The 19,913-nt window shown below is 44.8% G+C and overlaps 1 protein-coding gene and 1 long non-coding RNA gene across 2 annotated transcripts in view; one reads left to right on the forward strand and one right to left on the reverse strand.

The window, feature by feature from the left end:
• The window catches only part of LOC142658016 (uncharacterized), a 97,232-nt gene that overhangs the window by 13,213 nt on the left and 64,106 nt on the right, over nt 1-19,913 (forward strand). The window contains exon 2 of the long non-coding RNA XR_012850017.1: nt 4,179-4,287. This is a non-coding gene — a long non-coding RNA (uncharacterized LOC142658016). The remainder of the gene's footprint in view (nt 1-4,178; nt 4,288-19,913) is intronic.
• Nucleotides 966-12,265, reverse strand: ATF4 (activating transcription factor 4). The gene is made up of 3 exons (XM_075833655.1): nt 12,002-12,265; nt 11,006-11,302; nt 966-2,006 (listed from the first exon to the last, which is right to left on the reverse strand). The coding sequence occupies exons 2-3, from the start codon at nt 11,208-11,210 to the stop codon at nt 1,186-1,188; spliced, it is 1,026 nt and encodes a 341-aa protein (XP_075689770.1). The 5' UTR covers nt 11,211-11,302; nt 12,002-12,265; the 3' UTR covers nt 966-1,185.

A 19,913-nucleotide genomic window follows, 5' to 3' on the forward strand; every position in this document is an offset into this window, starting at 1 on the left:
AACGCAGCGATACCTATTATGTCTAGTTTGTCTTTTTTTTCTAATTATAAAGGGATTGATCAGGGAAACAAGGCGATTGTTTTTATTACGTAAAACTTGTATTTATTTATCTAAAACTTTTTTTTTACTTTTTATTTTACACATACTAGGGGACTGGAAGATCTGATCTTCTGATCCCCTGCACAATACACTGAACTACTTCTGTATGTACTGATGTAGTGCAGTGTATTGTAGCTGTCACTTTACAACTGACAGTTGAGCCTATTACGTCCTGCCTCGGGCAGGACCTAATAGGCTCCCGTACCTGGCAACCAGGAAGCCGTTGCTAGGCTTCCTGGTTGCCATTGCAACCATCAGAACCCCACGATTTTTCACGGGGGGGGGGCCAATGGGGTGCAGAGGGAGCCCCCTCCCTCTGTATCAATCACTTAAATGCCGCTATTGACAGCGGCATTTAAGGGGTTAAACTACAGCGATCGGAGAGGACAGTGATCGCTGTAGTTGCAGTGGGATGTCGGCTGTATATTACAGCCGACATCCGATGAAGATGGAGCGAGCTCAGCTCTTGTGCCCGCTTCATCCTCAGGGCGTTACTATATGCCCATTTTCGGGAAGGGGTTAATAAATAGTGCTGGTTTTTCAGAGAAAGTGACAGGAGCTTTCTCCTGCAGACGACTGTGATTGGTCAGTCTCTGAAGACTGACCTATCACAGCAATCGCCGGCATTGGGGACTGCTAATTGGTCCCCAGGCCGGTAGCAGAGACGGTTAGCTGTCAATGACAGCTGCCGCCATTGTTATGTCACTATGTGATTTCACATAGTGACAGTTTATTCCTGCGCCGTAATAGTATGGCGAAGGTACGCTGGAATAAGCGGTCAGCGACGTACTATTATGGCGAAGGTACGCAAGGGGTTAAGGGTTAATAAGTTTGTGACCAGAAAAAAAAAAACACAACACACAAAACCCAGTCACAGAACATTTAATAAAAAGGTTTCCAAGAGAGTATAAATCTAGGAGGTTGTTACATTGCTGGAGGTCAGTTTTCAGGGGGCTTGGAGGATATACAAATACTGTCAACATGTGTCATACATTGAACTATAAAATAATTTATTAAGTAGACATTTCTGCACATTAAACCACATAACCTATATGTACAACATACACAACATTCCCAGCTATCGCCTTAAGAATTTTTTGCTCGTTTGCTTTTGGCCTTGCGGACTTCTTCCATTAGGTCTTTTAGATACTGGATCTCTTTTGCTAAAGAATCAACCGCTTCTTGAAGGACATCATTTTTTGATTCCAGTTCTCTGCACTCTGCAGATATTGCATCTTGCTCTGCTCTTTTCTTCTGCCGGTAACGAGTGGCTGCTGTTTTGTTCTGCTCCATTTTCTTTGTTTTCTTGTCTACCTTGGGTTGCCCTACAGCTTTTACCTTTGCCGATACGGCTCTATCTTTAGAGGAAAGATCATAGGGTTTGGGCCTCTCAGAAATGGGGGACGCAGGAGAACACTGAACACTACTAGGGTATTCAACAGTGGATGTGGGACTATTTTGGAGAGATCCCACATATGATGGGCTCGTACATATTCCACTGTCATTGTCTGAGGAGTCTTCCTTCTCACACTTTAAAACATCAAGGGCATATGTAGCCGAGGTCTTTTTATCCTCAGCAACATCTACCTCACTGCCTACATCTAAGATAAAGGAATGGTCTGGACTGGAGACTTGGGACTGTATTGAATTTGGACTCAATGGGTCCACCTGATCTGTCACCAGTGAAAGTTTTGCAAGAGAGATTTTGTTTGGTGATGGCCCATATTGACCAAACACCACTGGGAGAGGTGGGTCCTCTATTAGATCACACGAGTCATCCAACGTGGCCATGAGCTCATCTGGTGAGACGGTGGATTCAGGATCTTCTATCCCAAGAAGGGAATCAAAATTAAACTCTTTTAGGTCCATTTTTTCCACCATCCAATCCATGCCGGAGAAGGCATCCCCTGGAAACAGAAGAAATTCTCAGTCTACAAGATTTTCTTATGTTACTTTTGAGTCTTACTTTAAATTAACTTTCTTCCTAAACATCAGTTATAAAATCAGGTTTGATACTTAAAAGGGGTTTTCCACCTTATGACAAACCCAGCAGAGATCAGCAGGTCCAGTGCCTCCGTGCACCAGACGTTCATGCCGGAAGCACTTAGCCTCAGAATAGCAGCAGCTCTGCTCCTATTCAAGTGAATAGGAGCGGACCTGCAGCACAGCCGCTGTGCTATGTACGGAGCCAACTGCTTCCAGGCTCCGCACACAGCATTATGTGCCATAATATTCGGTGCCCGCAGGCCACCGAATCAGCTTATCGGTGTGGGGTCTGGGTGTTGGACCAGCACTGATGATATACTGATGACCTATTTGGTGGATAGGTCATCAGTTGTCAGAAGGTGGACAACACCTTTAAGTGTAGTAGGAATATAGATGTTAAGATTCCCTATAATGCACTGCCTGCATCTTAAGGAGGCTCTGTCACCAGATTATAAGTGCCCTATCTCCTAGAGAGAAAAAAGCAAAAGTTGGATCCAGCGCTGATAGAAGTAAAAACTGAAACTTCTTCCAAGTTTTATTGTAAGTTTAAAAGTAGAAACAGTTATTACAGTTAGTACATTGTTACAAATGGAAACTTTGTTTGGTTTGACCAGATGTTGGTATAACCATGTTACAACAAGTTTGTTTAACACATTAAACACGTATTATGACAATGTTGTGATAGATTGGCCGCATTTTAACCACTTCAGCCGTCAGTACTTCAAAACCACAATATAGATAAAAAGATTAAAAAACATACATAGAAGGGAATGAGTGTACTTGTGGAGAAACAAGTACTGGTGCTTGTTGATAAAAGGATCCTGGTGTATCTAGCCCTGATAGGACGTTTCTCATGCATGGCTTATGTTAGTATTAGCTTCTGGTTTTTATTTTATTGGAAGAACTTTATATTACATTTTATTTGAATGCAAAGGAGAGGAGAGGAAAAATCAAGGATGTGACTAATGGAATATAACTGTAGATGGTTATAATCTTGAGTCTTTCATGTAACTGATGGAAAGTTTATTTCTGTGGCTAGTAACAGCTAATAGTCATGTATTAGAGCCCCATAGAGACCCTACTGATTACCGGAGTAAATTTTAATGATGAAATGCTAATTCTTTTTGGTATGCATTAATCAATCATTATTTTTTTTTAAATTTAGACCCTTTGGGGCTCATGTTTTAAAGGGATCCTGTCACCAGCATTTTAGCTATAAAGCCAGCAATACCTGGTGAAAGTGGGTGAAAAATCATTGTCATCTAAGCTATAAATATGTTCTAAGTAAGCTCTGTAACTTTAGTATTCAGTTTCAGTGGTCCCACGCCATATGCAAATGAGCAGAAAAGAGTCAAATCTTCATCTGAAAAGAGTCAGATTTTCATTCCTCCAGCATCTCAGAGTGGACTCCACCTCCTTTTTGATTGATAGCTCCTTAGCCAGTCAGGGCCAGACAGGTGGTGGCAGTGGGCGCGGTTTAGAAGCTGCATCCCAGAGGGAAAAATAATTACCATAAAAGGCGGGAAAAGTTTAAACGATATTTACTGACAGAGGAGGACTTCAGGAGAGAAGAGAACAGGAATGAACTCTGCACAGCTGCGGCAATTGAGGGGTCAGGCGAGTTTAACAGGTAAGATGTTGATGACAGGATCCCTTTAAGCCTATAGATCCAATAGGCTTCTCTCCTGTGTATTTTGTGTTTGAGATCTCCTCCTCTCTTCGGGAAGTGTACCTTTTCTATTGCATAACATTTCAGTGTGTTTACATTTCTATTGTGATGAATAAAATGTTTGGCGGCATTTGAAATGTTAGTGATATTGCAATTTCTGATGTAACCCAAATGCTCAAGTATTCTGGTCTTAAATTTTTGGCTGGTACAACCTACATATTTCAGGTTACATTTAATGCATTCAATAGCATAAATAACTGCTTCAGTGTTGCAATTTATATAATTTCGGATTGTGAATGTATCTGTATTAGTTGAATCATGGAATACTTTTGTTGGGATCACATAGGAACATACTTTGCATGGACTTGCGCCACATCTAAAGAAGCCTTTATGTTCTAACCAAGTGGTTCTATATTCACTCAAGGTAAAGAAAGAGGGGGAAAGGAGACTGCCAAGCGAAGGTGCCTTCCGGGCCACTACTCTGCATCCGTCCTTTAGGATGTCCCTTAGGCTGTCATCCTCCATTAGAATGGGTAAGTTGGTTACAATTTTTTTTGATTTCAGAGAATTGACTGCTCTGTTGAAGAACCAGAGTTGGTTTATTGGGGTTTGATTTGTTATGCCGATTGGTATGAAATAGGGCATCTCTGGATCTTTTTGAGGTGATGTTGTCTGCCCTATGCAGGGACCAATTTGGATAGCCTCGATTATGGAGCCTGTAACAAATTTGTTGTTGTTCTGAGATGTATTGAGTGTGTGAGCTACAATTTCACTTGGCTCTGTACAATTCTCCGATGGGGATGGATGGATGGAATTGTCTTTTTTGAATGATTGCTATTTGAGTGTAGAATTGTATTCCCAGTTAAAGGTTTGTGGTAGGTTTTTGTTTGGATTGGTGTTCCCTCAACTCCTTTTACATCCAGGTCCAGAAACACGATATTGCTTTTGTCACATGTATGGGTACATTTCAGATTATATGCGTTATGATTGAGGAACTCCACAAATGAGGGTATGGCAGATACATCTCCGTCCCATATGAATAGGAAATAGTCTATGTATCTGCCATACCACTCTGTTACCTCCAAAGGGATTGTGGGTTGAGAAAATAAATTGCTCTTCCCACCATGCAATAACCAAATTTGCTATGGAGGGGGAGAATTTGGCTCCCATTGATACACCCTTTAACTGTAAATAAAATATGCCGTCGAACTGGAAATTATGCAACATTAGGAACATCAATATGTCTAAGATGTATATTTGGAAACCTTTGTTATAAGTGCTGTGTGTGGCTAAGTGATGTTTAAGGGCTGAATGAGCTACCTGGTGTGGAATGCTTTTATACAAAGAAGTTACGTCACAGGTTAACCACCCATTTTTGTTCCATATTTTGTTGTGAAAAGAACGAAGAACATCGCGTGTATCTTTTAAGAATCCTGGTGTTCTCTGGGCTAGGGGTTGTAATAAGGAATCCAACCACTCCGATAATTTTTCTAGGAGACCCTATGCCTGACACAATGGATCGCATTGGTGGGGGATTGATGTTTTTGTGGGTTTTGGGGAGGGCATGCATGATTGGTATAATGGGGTGTGCTATATTGATATAATCTAGCTGTTTGTGTAATATGGCCCCCCCCTGACACCTTTAAGTAACCGCCTCATTTTGGTCTGGAATTTTTGTGTTGGATTAGTTTCCAGCCTTTTGTATGTGTTTTCATCTAACAATAGGTCTGTTACTTGGTTCTTGTATTCTATTTTATTCATAACGGCTATACTCCCACCCTTATCTGACATTTTGATTATTATTTCTGTATTTTCTTGAGCGATTGAACCGCTGTTTTCAATCTGATGGGGAGGTTGGACACTTGCTTGCTTCCTTTAAGGCTATCCGATAGGTCTTTTAATTCCCGTTCAATGGCCGTTTGGAAATGGTCCATCGATTCAGTCCTCGACATGGTGGGGTGAAAATTTAGGGCTGGTAGTATTGAAATTATTTGCAGTATTAATAAATTGATCAGGGGTTTCTGTGTTGAGACTAGGCAAATGACCGTTCTTTGTTGCTGAAACGAAAGAATTTTGGGATCTTGTTTAGTCCTGGTTAAGTCTTCGTCCGTGGCAGTGTGTACTTTGGTAGTTAGGGGTAGTGCCTCTTCCTTCTCTCCTGGCCCATGGTCCACTGTTTCTGGTTTGAGAAAGTGCCTCTTGACTGTTAGATTCCACACAAATTTGTTAATATCGAGGAGAGTGCTGAATGGGTCAAAGTTATTACTTGGGGCAGAATTGAGGCCCAGATAGAGTACTTCTATTTGTGCTGCCGAGAGTGTAGTTGAAGAAAAATTGATGACATTTAGGCTGGGCGTTGGAACTTGCGGGATCAGAGGGGACGGCTTTGATCTTGATCCAAGAGATCGATGTTTCCTGGCGCCCCCTCCTACCTCGTTTTTTTAAATATATTTAGTGTTTTCAGACCTAGAATTGTGTCTATAACGAGATTGGGGACCTTCTCCCTCTGATCCTCCAACTAATGAGTCTGGTTCTGTAGAGCTGAAGCTCCCTCTATTGGAAATCTCCCTGTGTTTTCTGTACTGTTTTCGGCTTTTAAGAATAGGTTTGATTTTATTGCGACTTCTGTCCCTTTTGTTAGTCATAAATTTCGTTATTGGCATAGTCACGTGTATCTCGTTGGAATTTGTTCTTTTGTCTCGGCTATGGATTTGTCCAGTTTGTCAATAAATTGTGTAGTACGTTTTTCAAGCAAAATAAAGGTCTGGTGAGCTGGGAAATGCATCCAACTTTCTTCTAGTTGTAGAAATGTCGGCTTCTATTTTTGTTAGCATGATTTCCTTTTGCTTGGTGATTAGTCCCATTAGTTTAAAGGAACAGTGTCATCACAAATTATTTTTTTATATGTTAAAGATGTTAGTGCTTTATTAAAAACGTTTATATTCATTTGTGTGTTTGTGTTTTACTTTTTCTTATTTTTACACTTTTTCTTCCCTATGGGGGCTGCCATTTTTTGTTCCATTTCTGTCTGTGTCGATTAACGACACATACAGACATGGAATACGGCAGCCACAGTCCCATAGGGACTGCGAACGGCTCCCGTCCCATTGACTTCCGTGTACGGCGTCTGTGTGGGAACTGCGCATGCGCCGCTCCCACAGTCCAATTCGAAATTGGCGCCGTCCGGCGCCATTTTCCTGTGGACCGGAAGTCGCGGCCGGACAGTAATATTACTACTTCCGGTCGCGGCTTCCGGATTTGTGCACTTGGACCAGCGGCAGCAAACGGAGCGGACGGGCCGGAGGGAGCCGCGGCGGCAGGAGCAGGTAAGGGATTTCAATGTATGTTCGTGTGTGTTTACTACTGTATGTAAACCTACTACACTGTGTGTCGCCATTTTTTGAGCTAACACACAGTGTAGGAGGTTACACCGTTCAAACCCCTCGTTTATCCCGGCACTAGCCAGGATAAAGGAGGGGGGGGATGCTGAGAGCTCACTAGAGCAAGGGCTTTTAACCCAATGTTGCAATTTTGGGAATAGCTCCATCTAGTGACCAAAAATGGGTAGTATTATAAATTAGAATTAATTTATATTTCCTGACTCGTGAAAAAAATAAAAAAAATTTGAACAATGTTTAATCACCCACACACTAATGTTTAATTTTTAAAAAAAAAACATGTTTTTCTGGCAACACAATGCCTTTAAGGGAACAATCAGACAGTTTGATTCCATTCCCTGTTGAAATCCTCCGAGTAGTTAAAGGTGGGAATCTTCCTAACCCGCAGACCCCTAGGGATCATTTCTTTAGATCGGTAATTCCTAAGGGTGGTCAGATCCCACCAAATTTTGGCTTCCTGGGCCATTAATTTTTCCAGTTCGTGGAATGTGTCCTTTCATGCACACTTCCATCACCGTTTTATCGGCCGTTTTTGACGGATCCGTGTGTCAGTTTTTGTTTCCGTGTGCACTCTGCTTCAGTTTTACACGTACGTTTTATTTCCGTTTAAAAAAACCGGATGTGAATTTCATTTGAACTTGTCACATGTCCCAGGAAACACCCATAGAAAGTTTACAAGAAGTTTTTGGTGCTGTTTTCTGTAGCTTTCAGAGCATAGAGAACAGTTTGAGATTACTCTGCTTGGCTTACTTTGTTTTTTTGGAGTGAAAATATGAGCCTATCTTCAGTAATGAATGTTTACTGTAGTCTGAACTTTGGCCCACCCAGCCGTTGCTATGGCAACGGATCCGTCAAAAACGGACGGCACACGGAAGCTTTCCGTGTGCCATCAGTTTTTTTTCACTGACTTCTATGGGCCACACGGTCACTGAGCAAAGTAGGACATGCTCTACTTTGCACGGAACGGAACAACGGATCAGTTTAAATAACTGGTGTGCATGGGCCCATTGAAATGAATGGGTTCAGGGTGCTATCAGTGACAAAAACGGATAGCACCCTGAAGGAAAAAAAACTGAAGTGGGCATGGGGCCTTAACATGCAGTCTCTTGAGTATATGTATTTCCAAAAACGCTTGCAGCCATTTCTGCCCGTGTGCATTGAGCCTCATGGGTCATGACTTAAACCAGAATAATCTCTTGCACGACTTGTCTCCAGTTAAAAACAATACTGAATACTCAGCCCAACAATGGTGGTCGAAAAATGAAATTATTGTGGTTCATTTAGATACGTCATCCATTGACAATGATCACCTCCAGTGTACAGAAATCTGCAATTTATTCAACCAAATAGTTTAGTACGTAGGTAAATCCCTTTTCCTCTCCTCTGCATTCAAATAAAATGTAATATAAAGTTCATCCAATAAAATAAAAACCAGAAGCTAATACTAACATAAGCCATGCATGAGAAACGTCCTAACAGGGCTAGATACACCAGGATCCTTTTATCAACAAGCACCAGTACTTGTTTCTCCACAAGTACACTCATTCCCTTCTATGTATGTTTTTAATCTTTTTATCTATATTGTGGTTTTGAAGTACTGACGGCTGAAGTGGTTAAAATGCGGCCAATCACAACATTGTCATAATACGTGTTTAATGTGTTAAACAAACTTGTTGTAACATGGTTATACCAACATATAGTCAAGCCAAACAGTTTCCATTTGTAACAATGTACTACATAATGACACTTTCAAGTCCACCCACCTTTAACCCTTTCGTGTCCCAGCTACGATAAGCTGTAACAAGACATGAAGGTCCACACATCCGGAAATTCCCCTGGATCGCAACAAATCACAACTGACGGATTGAACACAATGATTCATTACGTCAGTGTGGTGTACTAAGTTAGCCAAACGTAAACTAAAACATCCAGGACACTATATCTAACTAAGGAATGTTACACATGACTTGACACTTACTTTCACTTGCGGACCACAGTGTTTTTCAACAAGATGTAGCATCGCAATGCAGAGCCTTCTTTTGCGCCCAGGGGATTACCCCTCTGGAACGCAATCAAGACAACAGGCTTGACCACATATAAAGCCCCAGCCACACATGTCAGACCTTCATTACCAGCCATGAGTAAGGACGCAGGAAGCGTCTGAAACGCGTAGGCATGATTTTCTGATCACCCCTTGTACAGAGGATAATACCCTGCTGTTTCTACTTTTAAACTTACAATAAAACTTGGAAGTTTCAGTTTTTACTTCTATTATCGCTGGATCCAACTTTTGCCTTTTTCTCTCCATTCATACCGTGTGCAGACACGAGGACCCGAGCGCTGCAAGCAGTATAGGTCTGCACCAAGGTGAGCTGGAGGATTCCTCCTATTTTTTCTTCATGCCCTATCTCCTACATAATCAGATTGGCGCTGTAATGTAGATAACAGCAGTGGTTTTTATTTTGTAAAAAGATCATTTTTGAGCAAGTTATGAGATAGTTTAGATTTATGCTAATGAGTTTCTCAATGGACAACTGGGTGTGTTTTTACTTTTTACCAACTGGGTGTTTTACAGAGAAGTGTATGAGGCTGACCAATCAGTGACTAATCAGCATCCTGCACTTCTCATTGTTCCAGCCCAGCATGATCCACAGCACAGTGTGATTGTGCAGTGAAAGAAATAAACACGCCCAGCTGCTAAAAACACAATACACGCCCAGTTGGAAATGAGAAAAAACACGCCCAGTTGTCCATTAGAAAGGGTCATTTGCATAAATATAAAATTGCTCATAACTTAGCCAAAAATGATCGTTTTTAAAAAAAAACAAACGTTACGGTTATCTACATTGCAGCGCCGATCACATGCAATAGGAGATAGGGATTTGATCATCTGGTGACAGAGCCTCCTTTAAAAAGGTCACTATACTTACAAGGGAAAGTCAGATCGTTGAGTAACCACCACAACAGTTAAAGAGGCTCTGTCACCAGATTATAAATGCTATCTCCTACATAATCTGATCGGCGCTGGAATGTAGATAACAGCAATAGTTTTTATTTTGAAAAACAATCATTTTTTAGCAAGTTATGAGCAATTTTAGATTTAGTTTCTTAATGCCCAACTGGGCGTGTTTCTACTTTTAACCAAGTGGGTGTTGTAAAGAAGTGTATGAGGCTGACCAATCAGCTCCATACACTTCTCATTGTTCCAGCCCAGCTTCTTTCACTGCACTATCTCACTGTGCTGTGGATCATGCTGGGCTGGAACAATGATTAGTGTATGTCACTGATTGGTCAGCGTCAGACACTTCTTTACAACACCCACTTGGTTAAAAGTAAAAACACACCCAGTTGGGCATTAAGAAACTAAATCTAAAATTGCTCATAACATGCTCAAAAATGATTGTTTTTCAAAATAAAAACTATTGCTGTTATCTACATTACAGCGCCGATCAGATTATGTAGGAGATAGGGCACTTATAATCTGGTGACAGAGCCTCTTTAAATTTGATCTTGGACCACTACTAATTTCCAGAGTGAAAGGGATCTTAGAGCACTTATGCTACTGCTCTGAGATATTGTTATAGGTACCATTATTCTACACTGCTTATTGATTTGACTAGCCGATAATTACAAACATTGTATCAGCTTTAAACCAGCAAAACTTAAACTGGTGCAAAACCGATATAAGACTTATTCTGAAAACCAGTGGTGATCCACGATGCAATATCACCAATGTAATCTCCAGCAATTTAATATTCTCCGGTCAATTATTTTTTTTAAATGTTTTTCACTCGTTTTAGGAGATTATCTTCACGTCTTATTGGCCTATTACACTATTAGCCTTCATCCTTACCCTGAAAACTGCCAAGAAATTCATCCACAGGCAGATCAAAGATGCCATTCTTAGCCTGATCGCTGGAGTAGCCATGCGATGGGAGGTACCCGGACACCTCGATGTAGTCATCCAAGAGACCCAAACTTTCATCAGCCACCAAAAACGACTGGTTGAAGGGGGACTGAAAGTCCCCCAACAACGTATCTTCGCTCAACAGGCTCATCTTTTTTAGGTTTTAAAACTTTCAGGTAGAAAGTGGATTTTGAGCTCTCTTTCTTGTATACAGCAATGCTGCTGTGGGATACCGTTGGAAACCTGCAGAGGGATAAATATAAAATAAATGTAGGTACAGAACGCCATTTTAAACACCAGCCGGCGTTCTCCTAGTCTCCTCTCCTAATACACAAGTCTGACTGGCTGAAACTTCCTTATGACCATATATGGTAGCTTCCCCCTGCCACTCCCACACAACGCGATAACAGAACTGCTCCGCAGCCATTTTAGCTCTGCCATCTGCTTGCTTCCCCACCCTGTCACCGGCCGCCATTTTACCCTTCATCACATCCTATATACAAGATACCAATGAGGTCTAGCTTTCATCCAAACGATTCCCGCTCTAATAAAAAAAACAAAAACCATACGGACGTATTTTCACATGGAAATCAGCCCCCTGACCCAGAATTCCAGCTGTACCAAGCGTAAAATTAACCCTATACGCGTAACATGTGAGACTCCCACGAGCCTACAACGTATTTCCAGAACAAAAGTCGCACAACGGTCACACTACAGCCCGAATTGGTAGCGACATCCCACGGGGATAAGTCAGAGGAGACTGATATTTTCAGCGCCAACATCTTAAAACTACAGATGGTATGAGACAAAACCAATATAAATCTACGACACTATTACTCGTACACAGGTAACGCTAACTTGCTGCCAAAGCCAAAGGAACATAAAATACGAATCGGAACGAATATACACAGGCTGCCCTTGTGTGTATCCTAGAGTACTTACGCCATGTTCATGCCGATGCCTGGTGTTGCCAGCGCCGCTGGTTGCTGCCGCGTAGCTGTGGCCTGGGGAGGGAGTGCCGCTAGCCGCCGCTATACAGCCATGGCTGTTCGCTTTGATCTGCCTTGTAGGAGTGTAACAAACCGGCTCTTCATAGAAAACACCTATGGAATTAAATAACGCCTATGACGCTGAACCATTACGGGCTTCTCTGCCTAATCCTTCCTCCTCTCATTACACCTGCAGACTGACGTGGCGGGTATCGCGCGCTCTCTCTATATATAGGCGCAGTGCTAAAAAGATATCCTTCCGCATGGGTAATGCAAATGATGTTCCTCCGCACTACATTCTTGGAATAAGTGGGCGTGTACTGCCGGTAAACCTTTGTCAGAAAACCGGAGGTCATTTACAAATAGTGTTCAAGGCAGCCCAGTCTTATTCAGGCCTCATGCACACGACCGTATTTTTTCCCACCCGTAAATACTGGCGTAAATACGGGTCCGGTGTCACACGTATTCCACCCGTTTTGCACCAGTATTTACGAACCCGTGCCCGTAAATATGGGTCCGGTGTCACACGTATTCCACCCGTATTTACGAGCACGGTTTTGGCGGCAAAATAGCACTGCACTAATCGGCAGCCCCTTCTCTCTATCAGTGCAGGATAGAGAGAAGGGACAGCCTTTTCTGTAATAAAAGTTAAAGAAATTCATACTTACCCGGCCGTTGTCTTGGTGACGCGTCCCTCTCTTCACATCCAGCCCGACATCCCTGGATGACGCGGCAGTCCATGTGACCGCTGCAGCCTGTGATTTACATAGTTACATAGTTTGTACGGTTGAAAGAAGACACATGTCCATCAAGTTCAACCAAGGGATGGGAAAGGGGAAGTGGGATGGGAAAGGGGAAGTAAAAAATTTCTACACATAGCAGTTAATATTTTTTTGTTCTAGGAAATTATCTAAGCCTTTTTTAAAGCCATCTACTGTCCCTGCTGTGACCAGCTCCTGCGGTAGGCTATTCCATAGATTCACAGTTCTCACAGTAAAGAAGGCTTGTCGCCTCTGCAGGTTGAACCTTTTTTCTCCAGACGGAGGGAGTGCCCCCTTGTTTTTTGAGGGGGTTTTACATGGAACAGGATTTCACCATATTTTTTGTATGCGCCATTCATATATTTATATAAGTTAATCATGTCCCCCCTTAGTCGTCTTTTCTCAAGGCTAAAAAGGTTTAGTTCTTTTAATCTTTCCTCATAACTTAGATTCTCCATGCCCCTTATTAGCTTCGTTGCTCTTCTTTGTATTTTTTCCAACTCCAGGGCATCCTTTCTATGAACTGGAGCCCAGAACTGGACTGCATATTCTAGATGAGGCCTCACTAATGCTTTGTAAAGTGGTAATATTACATCCCTGTCCCGCGAGTCCATGCCTCTTTTGATACACGACAATATTTTGCTGGCCTTTGAAGCAGCTGATTGACACTGCATGCTGAAATTTAGTTTATGATTTACAAGTACACCCAGATCCTTCTCAACAATTGACTCCCCCAGTATAGCTCCCCCTAGGACATATGATGCTTGCAGGTTTTTCGTACCCAGATGCATAACTTTACATTTATCTACATTAAACTTCATCTGCCAAGTGGACGCCCAAACACTTAGTTTGTTTAAATCTGCCTGCAATTCACAAACATCTTCCATAGTCTGAACTATATTGCATAGCTTGGTGTCATCTGCAAAAATAGAAATAGTGCTATTAATCCCATCCTCTATATCATTAATAAATAAGTTGAATAATAGTGGTCCCAGCACTGAACCCTGGGGTACACCACTTATAACCGGTGACCATTCAGAGTAGGAATCATTGACCACAACTCTCTGGATACGGTCCTTGAGCCAATTCTCAATCCAATTACAAACTATACTTTCTAAACCTATAGTCCTTAATTTACCCATTAGATGTCTATGAGGGACAGTGTCAAATGCCTTTGCAAAGTCCAAAAACACTATATCCACAGCGGCCCCTCTGTCTAGGCTTCTGCTTACCTCTTCATAAAAACAAATCAGGTTGGTTTGACAACTTCTGTCCTTTGTAAAACCATGCTGGCTGTCACTTATAATACTATTTATTGTCACATAATTCTGTATATAGTCCCTCAATAGCCCCTCAAACATTTTCCCCACAATTGATGTTAAGCTTACTGGTCTATAATTACCCGGCGAAGACCTAGAGCCCTTTTTGAAAATAGGCACCACATTTGCCCTGCGCCAGTCCCTTGGCACTATACCACTCATGAGAGACTCTCTAAATATTATGAAGAGGGGGACAGAAATAACTGAACTAAGCTCTTTAAGAACTCTAGTGTAAAGGATCTGCCAGGCACTACGTCTGTGGAGACTCCCAGGGTTAATCAGTCGACACCTGAGGCCAGACCTCTTAGACTGACACCGGCTCCCACCAATCAGGGTGGCAGGCTCAGGAGTGGGAGAGCCTATCGCGGCCTGGTCAGTCAGAGTTAGCTCCGCCCCCTGTCCATTTATACCTGCAGTTTTCTCTTCCTCATTGCTTGTTATTCTTTTGGATTCCTGGCCCCACTGCTGCTTGCTCCAGCCTGCTTCTGCCGTGCTTCTGCCTTGCTGCAGTTCTCCTTGACTTGACTTGACTTGCTTTGCTTTGCTTTGCCCCTGGCTTGCTTCTGTCTCCGTGCCCGCTCGGGTTACTCACTTCGTCCTGGTCCTGACTGTTCGTTCGCCGTGGCGTTCCGTGGCTACTGCCCCTTCCCTTGCGTGTTCCCTGTTTGTTTTCCTGTGCACTTAGACAGCGTAGGGACCGCCGCCCAGTTGTACCTCGTCGCCTAGGGCGGGTCGTTGCAAGTAGGCAGGGACAGGGCGGTGGGTAGATTAGGGCTCACTTTCCCTTCACCTCCTTCCTGCCATCACAGAATAACAAGCCCTTACCTAGTCTACCATTTCTCCTACGCTGTCGCTATCATGGACCCCCTTGAGACCCTGACCCAGCAGATGCAGGGCCTCTCCCTACAGGTCCAGGCCCTGGCCCAAAGGGTTGGGCGCACCACCTCACCTCTAGAACCCGACCTCAAGTTACCTGACCGGTTTTCAGGGGACCGTAAGACGTTTCTCTCCTTCCGGGAGAGTTGCAGACTATATTTCCGCCTTAAGCCCCACTCCTCAGGTTCCGAGAACCAGCGGGTGGGTATCATCATATCCCGACTCCAGGAAGGGCCCCAAGAGTGGGCCTTCTCCTTGGCTCCTGACGCCCCTGAACTTTCCTCTGTTGATCGTTTTTTCTCTGCCCTCGGACTCATTTACGACGAGACTGACAGGACTGCTTTAGCCGAGAGTCAGTTGGTGACCTTACGTCAGGGTAGGAGACCGGTTGAGGAATACTGTTCTGATTTTAGGAAGTGGTGCGTAGCTTCTCAGTGGAACGATCCGGCCCTAAGGTGCCAGTTTAGGTTAGGATTATCTGACGCCCTGAAGGATCTGCTGGTTAGCTACCCCTCGTCCGACTCTCTTGACCAGGTTATGGCCCTAGCAGTACGACTTGACCGACGTCTCAGGGAACGTCAGCTAGAACGCTTCAGTGTGCTCCCCTCTGACTTTTCTGCGATCCCCCCCGAGGTCCCGCCTCCTCGCCCCTCCACGGAGGACTCGGAGGTACCTATGCAACTCGGGGCCTCCATGTCCCCTCGACAACGTAGGGAGTATCGCAGAATGAACGGTCTCTGCTTCTACTGTGGGGACGACAAGCATCTACTGAACACCTGTCCCAGGCGCAAGAATAAGAAGCCGGAAAACTTCCGCGCCTAAGTGATCATCGGGGAGGTCACTTGGGCGCACAGGTATTTCCCGTTAATGTGAAACGCAATAAAATTTTGCTTCCCTTTCAGGTCTCGTTTGCTGGCCGGTCTGCCACGGGCAGTGCTTTCGTGGATTCTGGCTCATCTGCTAATATCATGTCTGTGGAATTTGCTATGTCTCTAAAGATGCCTTGTATTGATTTACCTTATCCTATCCCTGTAGTAGGAATCGACTCTACTCCCCTTGCTAATGGTTATTTTACTCAGCATACTCCTGTTTTTGAACTCCTGGTTGGCTCCATGCATTTGGAGCAGTGCTCTGTACTGGTAATGCAGGGATTATCGTCTGATCTGGTTTTAGGCCTTCCCTGGTTGCAGTTGCATAATCCCACGTTTGATTGGAATACTGGGGATCTCACCAAATGGGGTAATGAATGTTTTATGTCATGTCTTTCTGTTAACTCTATTTCTCCCCGGGAGGAGGTAAACACGCTTCCTGAGTTCGTTCAGGACTTCGCCGATGTGTTTTCTAAGGAGGCCTCCGAGGTGTTGCCCCCCCATAGAGATTACGATTGCGCTATCGATTTGGTGCCTGGTGCCAAGCTTCCTAAAGGTAGGATATTTAATCTTTCATGTCCTGAACGTGAAGCCATGAGGGTGTATATCCAGGAATGCCTGGCCAAGGGTTTCATTCGCCCCTCGACTTCTCCTGTAGGTGCTGGCTTCTTCTTCGTGGGGAAGAAGGATGGTGGTCTTAGGCCGTGCATTGATTATCGTAACCTGAATAAGGTCACTGTAAGGAACCAGTACCCACTTCCTTTGATTCCGGATCTTTTTAATCAGGTTCAGGGAGCCCAATGGTTTTCTAAGTTCGATCTACGGGGGGCATATAACCTTATCCGCATCAAAGAGGGGGATGAGTGGAAAACTGCGTTCAACACACCCGAGGGTCATTTCGAATACCTGGTCATGCCCTTTGGGTTGTGTAACGCCCCTGCTGTCTTCCAGAATTTTATTAATGAAATCCTGAGAGAGTACCTGGGTAATTTTCTTGTTGTGTACCTTGATGACATACTGGTGTTTTCCAAGGACTGGTCCTCTCACGTGGAGCATGTCAGGAAGGTGCTCCAGGTCCTTCGGGAGAATAATCTGTTTGCTAAGACTGAAAAATGTGTCTTTGGGGTACAGGAGATACCATTTTTAGGGCAAATCCTCACTCCTCATGAATTCCGCATGGACCCTGCCAAGGTTCAAGCTGTGGCGGAATGGGTCCAACCTGCCTCCCTTAAGGCGTTACAGTGTTTTTTAGGGTTCGCCAACTATTACAGGAGATTTATTGCCAACTTCTCGGTCCTCGCTAAGCCTCTTACGGACCTTACCCGCAAGGGTGCTGATGTCCTCCATTGGCCCCCTGAGGCCGTCCAGGCCTTTGAGACTCTCAAGAAGTGCTTTATCTCGGCCCCCGTGCTGATTCAGCCCAACCAAGAGGAGCCATTTATTGTGGAGGTTGACGCTTCCGAGGTGGGAGTGGGGGCCGTCTTGTCCCAGGGTACCAGCTCCCTCACCCATCTCCGCCCCTGTGCTTACTTCTCTAGGAAGTTTTCGCCCACGGAGAGTAACTATGATATTGGCAACCGCGAACTTCTAGCCATTAAATGGGCTTTTGAGGAGTGGCGGCACTTCCTGGAGGGGGCCAGACACCAGGTAACGGTCCTTACGGATCACAAGAATCTGGTTTTCCTAGAATCGGCCCGGAGGCTTAATCCTAGACAAGCTCGGTGGGCACTATTCTTTACCAGATTTAATTTCTTGGTTACCTATAGGGCTGGGTCCAAGAATATTAAGGCTGATGGTCTGTCACGTAGTTTCATGGCCAATCCTCCTTCCGAGAAGGATCCCGCTTGTATTTTACCCCCTGGTATAATCGTCTCTGCCACGGATTCTGATTTAGCTTCTGATATCGCGGCTGATCAGGGTGCAGCTCCCGGGAACGTCCCTGGGGACAAACTGTTTGTTCCCCTGCAATACCGGCTGAGGGTACTCAGGGAAAACCATGACTCCGCTCTATCTGGTCATCCTGGCATCTTGGGCACCAAACACCTCATTACCAGAAACTATTGGTGGCCTGGGTTGCCTAAAGATGTTAGGGCTTACGTCGCCGCTTGTGAGGTTTGCGCTAGGTCCAAAACCCCTAGGTCCCGACCTGCGGGCCTACTACGTCCCTTGCCCATTCCCCAGAGACCTTGGACCCATATCTCCATGGATTTTATCACCGATTTGCCTCCATCTCAGGGCAAGTCGGTGGTGTGGGTGGTAGTCGACCGCTTCAGCAAGATGTGCCACTTTGTGCCCCTTAAGAAGCTACCTAACGCCAAGACGTTAGCTTCTTTGTTTGTGAAACACATCCTGCGTCTCCATGGGGCCCCAGTCAATATCGTTTCGGACAGAGGGGTACAATTTGTTTCCTTATTTTGGAGAGCCTTTTGTAAAAAGTTGGAGATTGATCTGTCCTTCTCCTCCGCCTTCCATCCCGAAACTAACGGCCAAACGGAAAGGACCAACCAATCCCTGGAACAATATTTAAGGTGTTTCATCTCTGACTGTCAATTCGATTGGGTCTCATTCCTTCCCCTTGCTGAATTTTCCCTGAATAACCGGGTCAGTAACTCGTCAGGGGTCTCCCCGTTTTTCTGTAATTTCGGGTTTAACCCAAGGTTCTCCTCCGTCTCCCCTGGTTGTTCCAATAATCCTGAGGTAGAGGATGTTCATCGGGAACTGTGCACTGTCTGGGCCCAGGTTCAGAAGAACCTAGAGGCGTCCCAGAGCGCACAAAAGATTCAGGCGGATAGTAGACGTTCTGCTAACCCCCGGTTTGTCGTCGGGGATTTGGTCTGGTTGTCGTCCAGGAACTTGCGCCTTAAGGTCCCGTCCAGGAAGTTTGCTCCCCGATTTATTGGGCCTTATAAGGTCATTGAAGTCCTCAACCCTGTATCCTTCCGTCTGGAGCTGCCCCCATCCTTCCGCATACACGACGTCTTTCATGCTTCCCTCCTTAAACGCTGCTCCCCGTCCTGGTCCCCCTCTAGGAAACCTCCTGTTCCCGTTCTCACCCCTGAGGGGGTGGAATTCGAGGTGGCCAAGATTGTGGACAGTAGGATGATCCAGGGCTCCCTCCAGTACCTGGTCCATTGGAGAGGATACGGGCCGGAGGAGAGGACTTGGGTACCTGCTCGAGATGTTCACGCTGGGGTATTGGTCAGGAGGTTCCACCTTCTCTTCCCCACTAAACCGGGTCCTCTTAGTAAGGGTCCGGTGGCCCCTCATAAAAGGGGGAGTACTGTAAAGGATCTGCCAGGCACTACGTCTGTGGAGACTCCCAGGGTTAATCAGTCGACACCTGAGGCCAGACCTCTTAGACTGACACCGGCTCCCACCAATCAGGGTGGCAGGCTCAGGAGTGGGAGAGCCTATCGCGGCCTGGTCAGTCAGAGTTAGCTCCGCCCCCTGTCCATTTATACCTGCAGTTTTCTCTTCCTCATTGCTTGTTATTCTTTTGGATTCCTGGCCCCACTGCTGCTTGCTCCAGCCTGCTTCTGCCGTGCTTCTGCCTTGCTGCAGTTCTCCTTGACTTGACTTGACTTGCTTTGCTTTGCTTTGCCCCTGGCTTGCTTCTGTCTCCGTGCCCGCTCGGGTTACTCACTTCGTCCTGGTCCTGACTGTTCGTTCGCCGTGGCGTTCCGTGGCTACTGCCCCTTCCCTTGCGTGTTCCCTGTTTGTTTTCCTGTGCACTTAGACAGCGTAGGGACCGCCGCCCAGTTGTACCTCGTCGCCTAGGGCGGGTCGTTGCAAGTAGGCAGGGACAGGGCGGTGGGTAGATTAGGGCTCACTTTCCCTTCACCTCCTTCCTGCCATCACATCTAGGGTGTAACCCATCTGGTCCCGGGGCCTTGTGTACATTTATTTTATTTAATTTAGCTTGGACCATATCTACATTCATCCAATTCAGTATATCAACTGATATATTAACAGCACTGGCACCGGCTACATCAGCTACTCCTTCTTCTGTTGTATATACAGAGCGGAAGAACCCATTTAGT

This window comes from Rhinoderma darwinii, chromosome 7, assembly GCF_050947455.1.
Source record: "Rhinoderma darwinii isolate aRhiDar2 chromosome 7, aRhiDar2.hap1, whole genome shotgun sequence".
NCBI classification, from domain to species: Eukaryota; Metazoa; Chordata; class Amphibia; order Anura; family Rhinodermatidae; genus Rhinoderma; species Rhinoderma darwinii.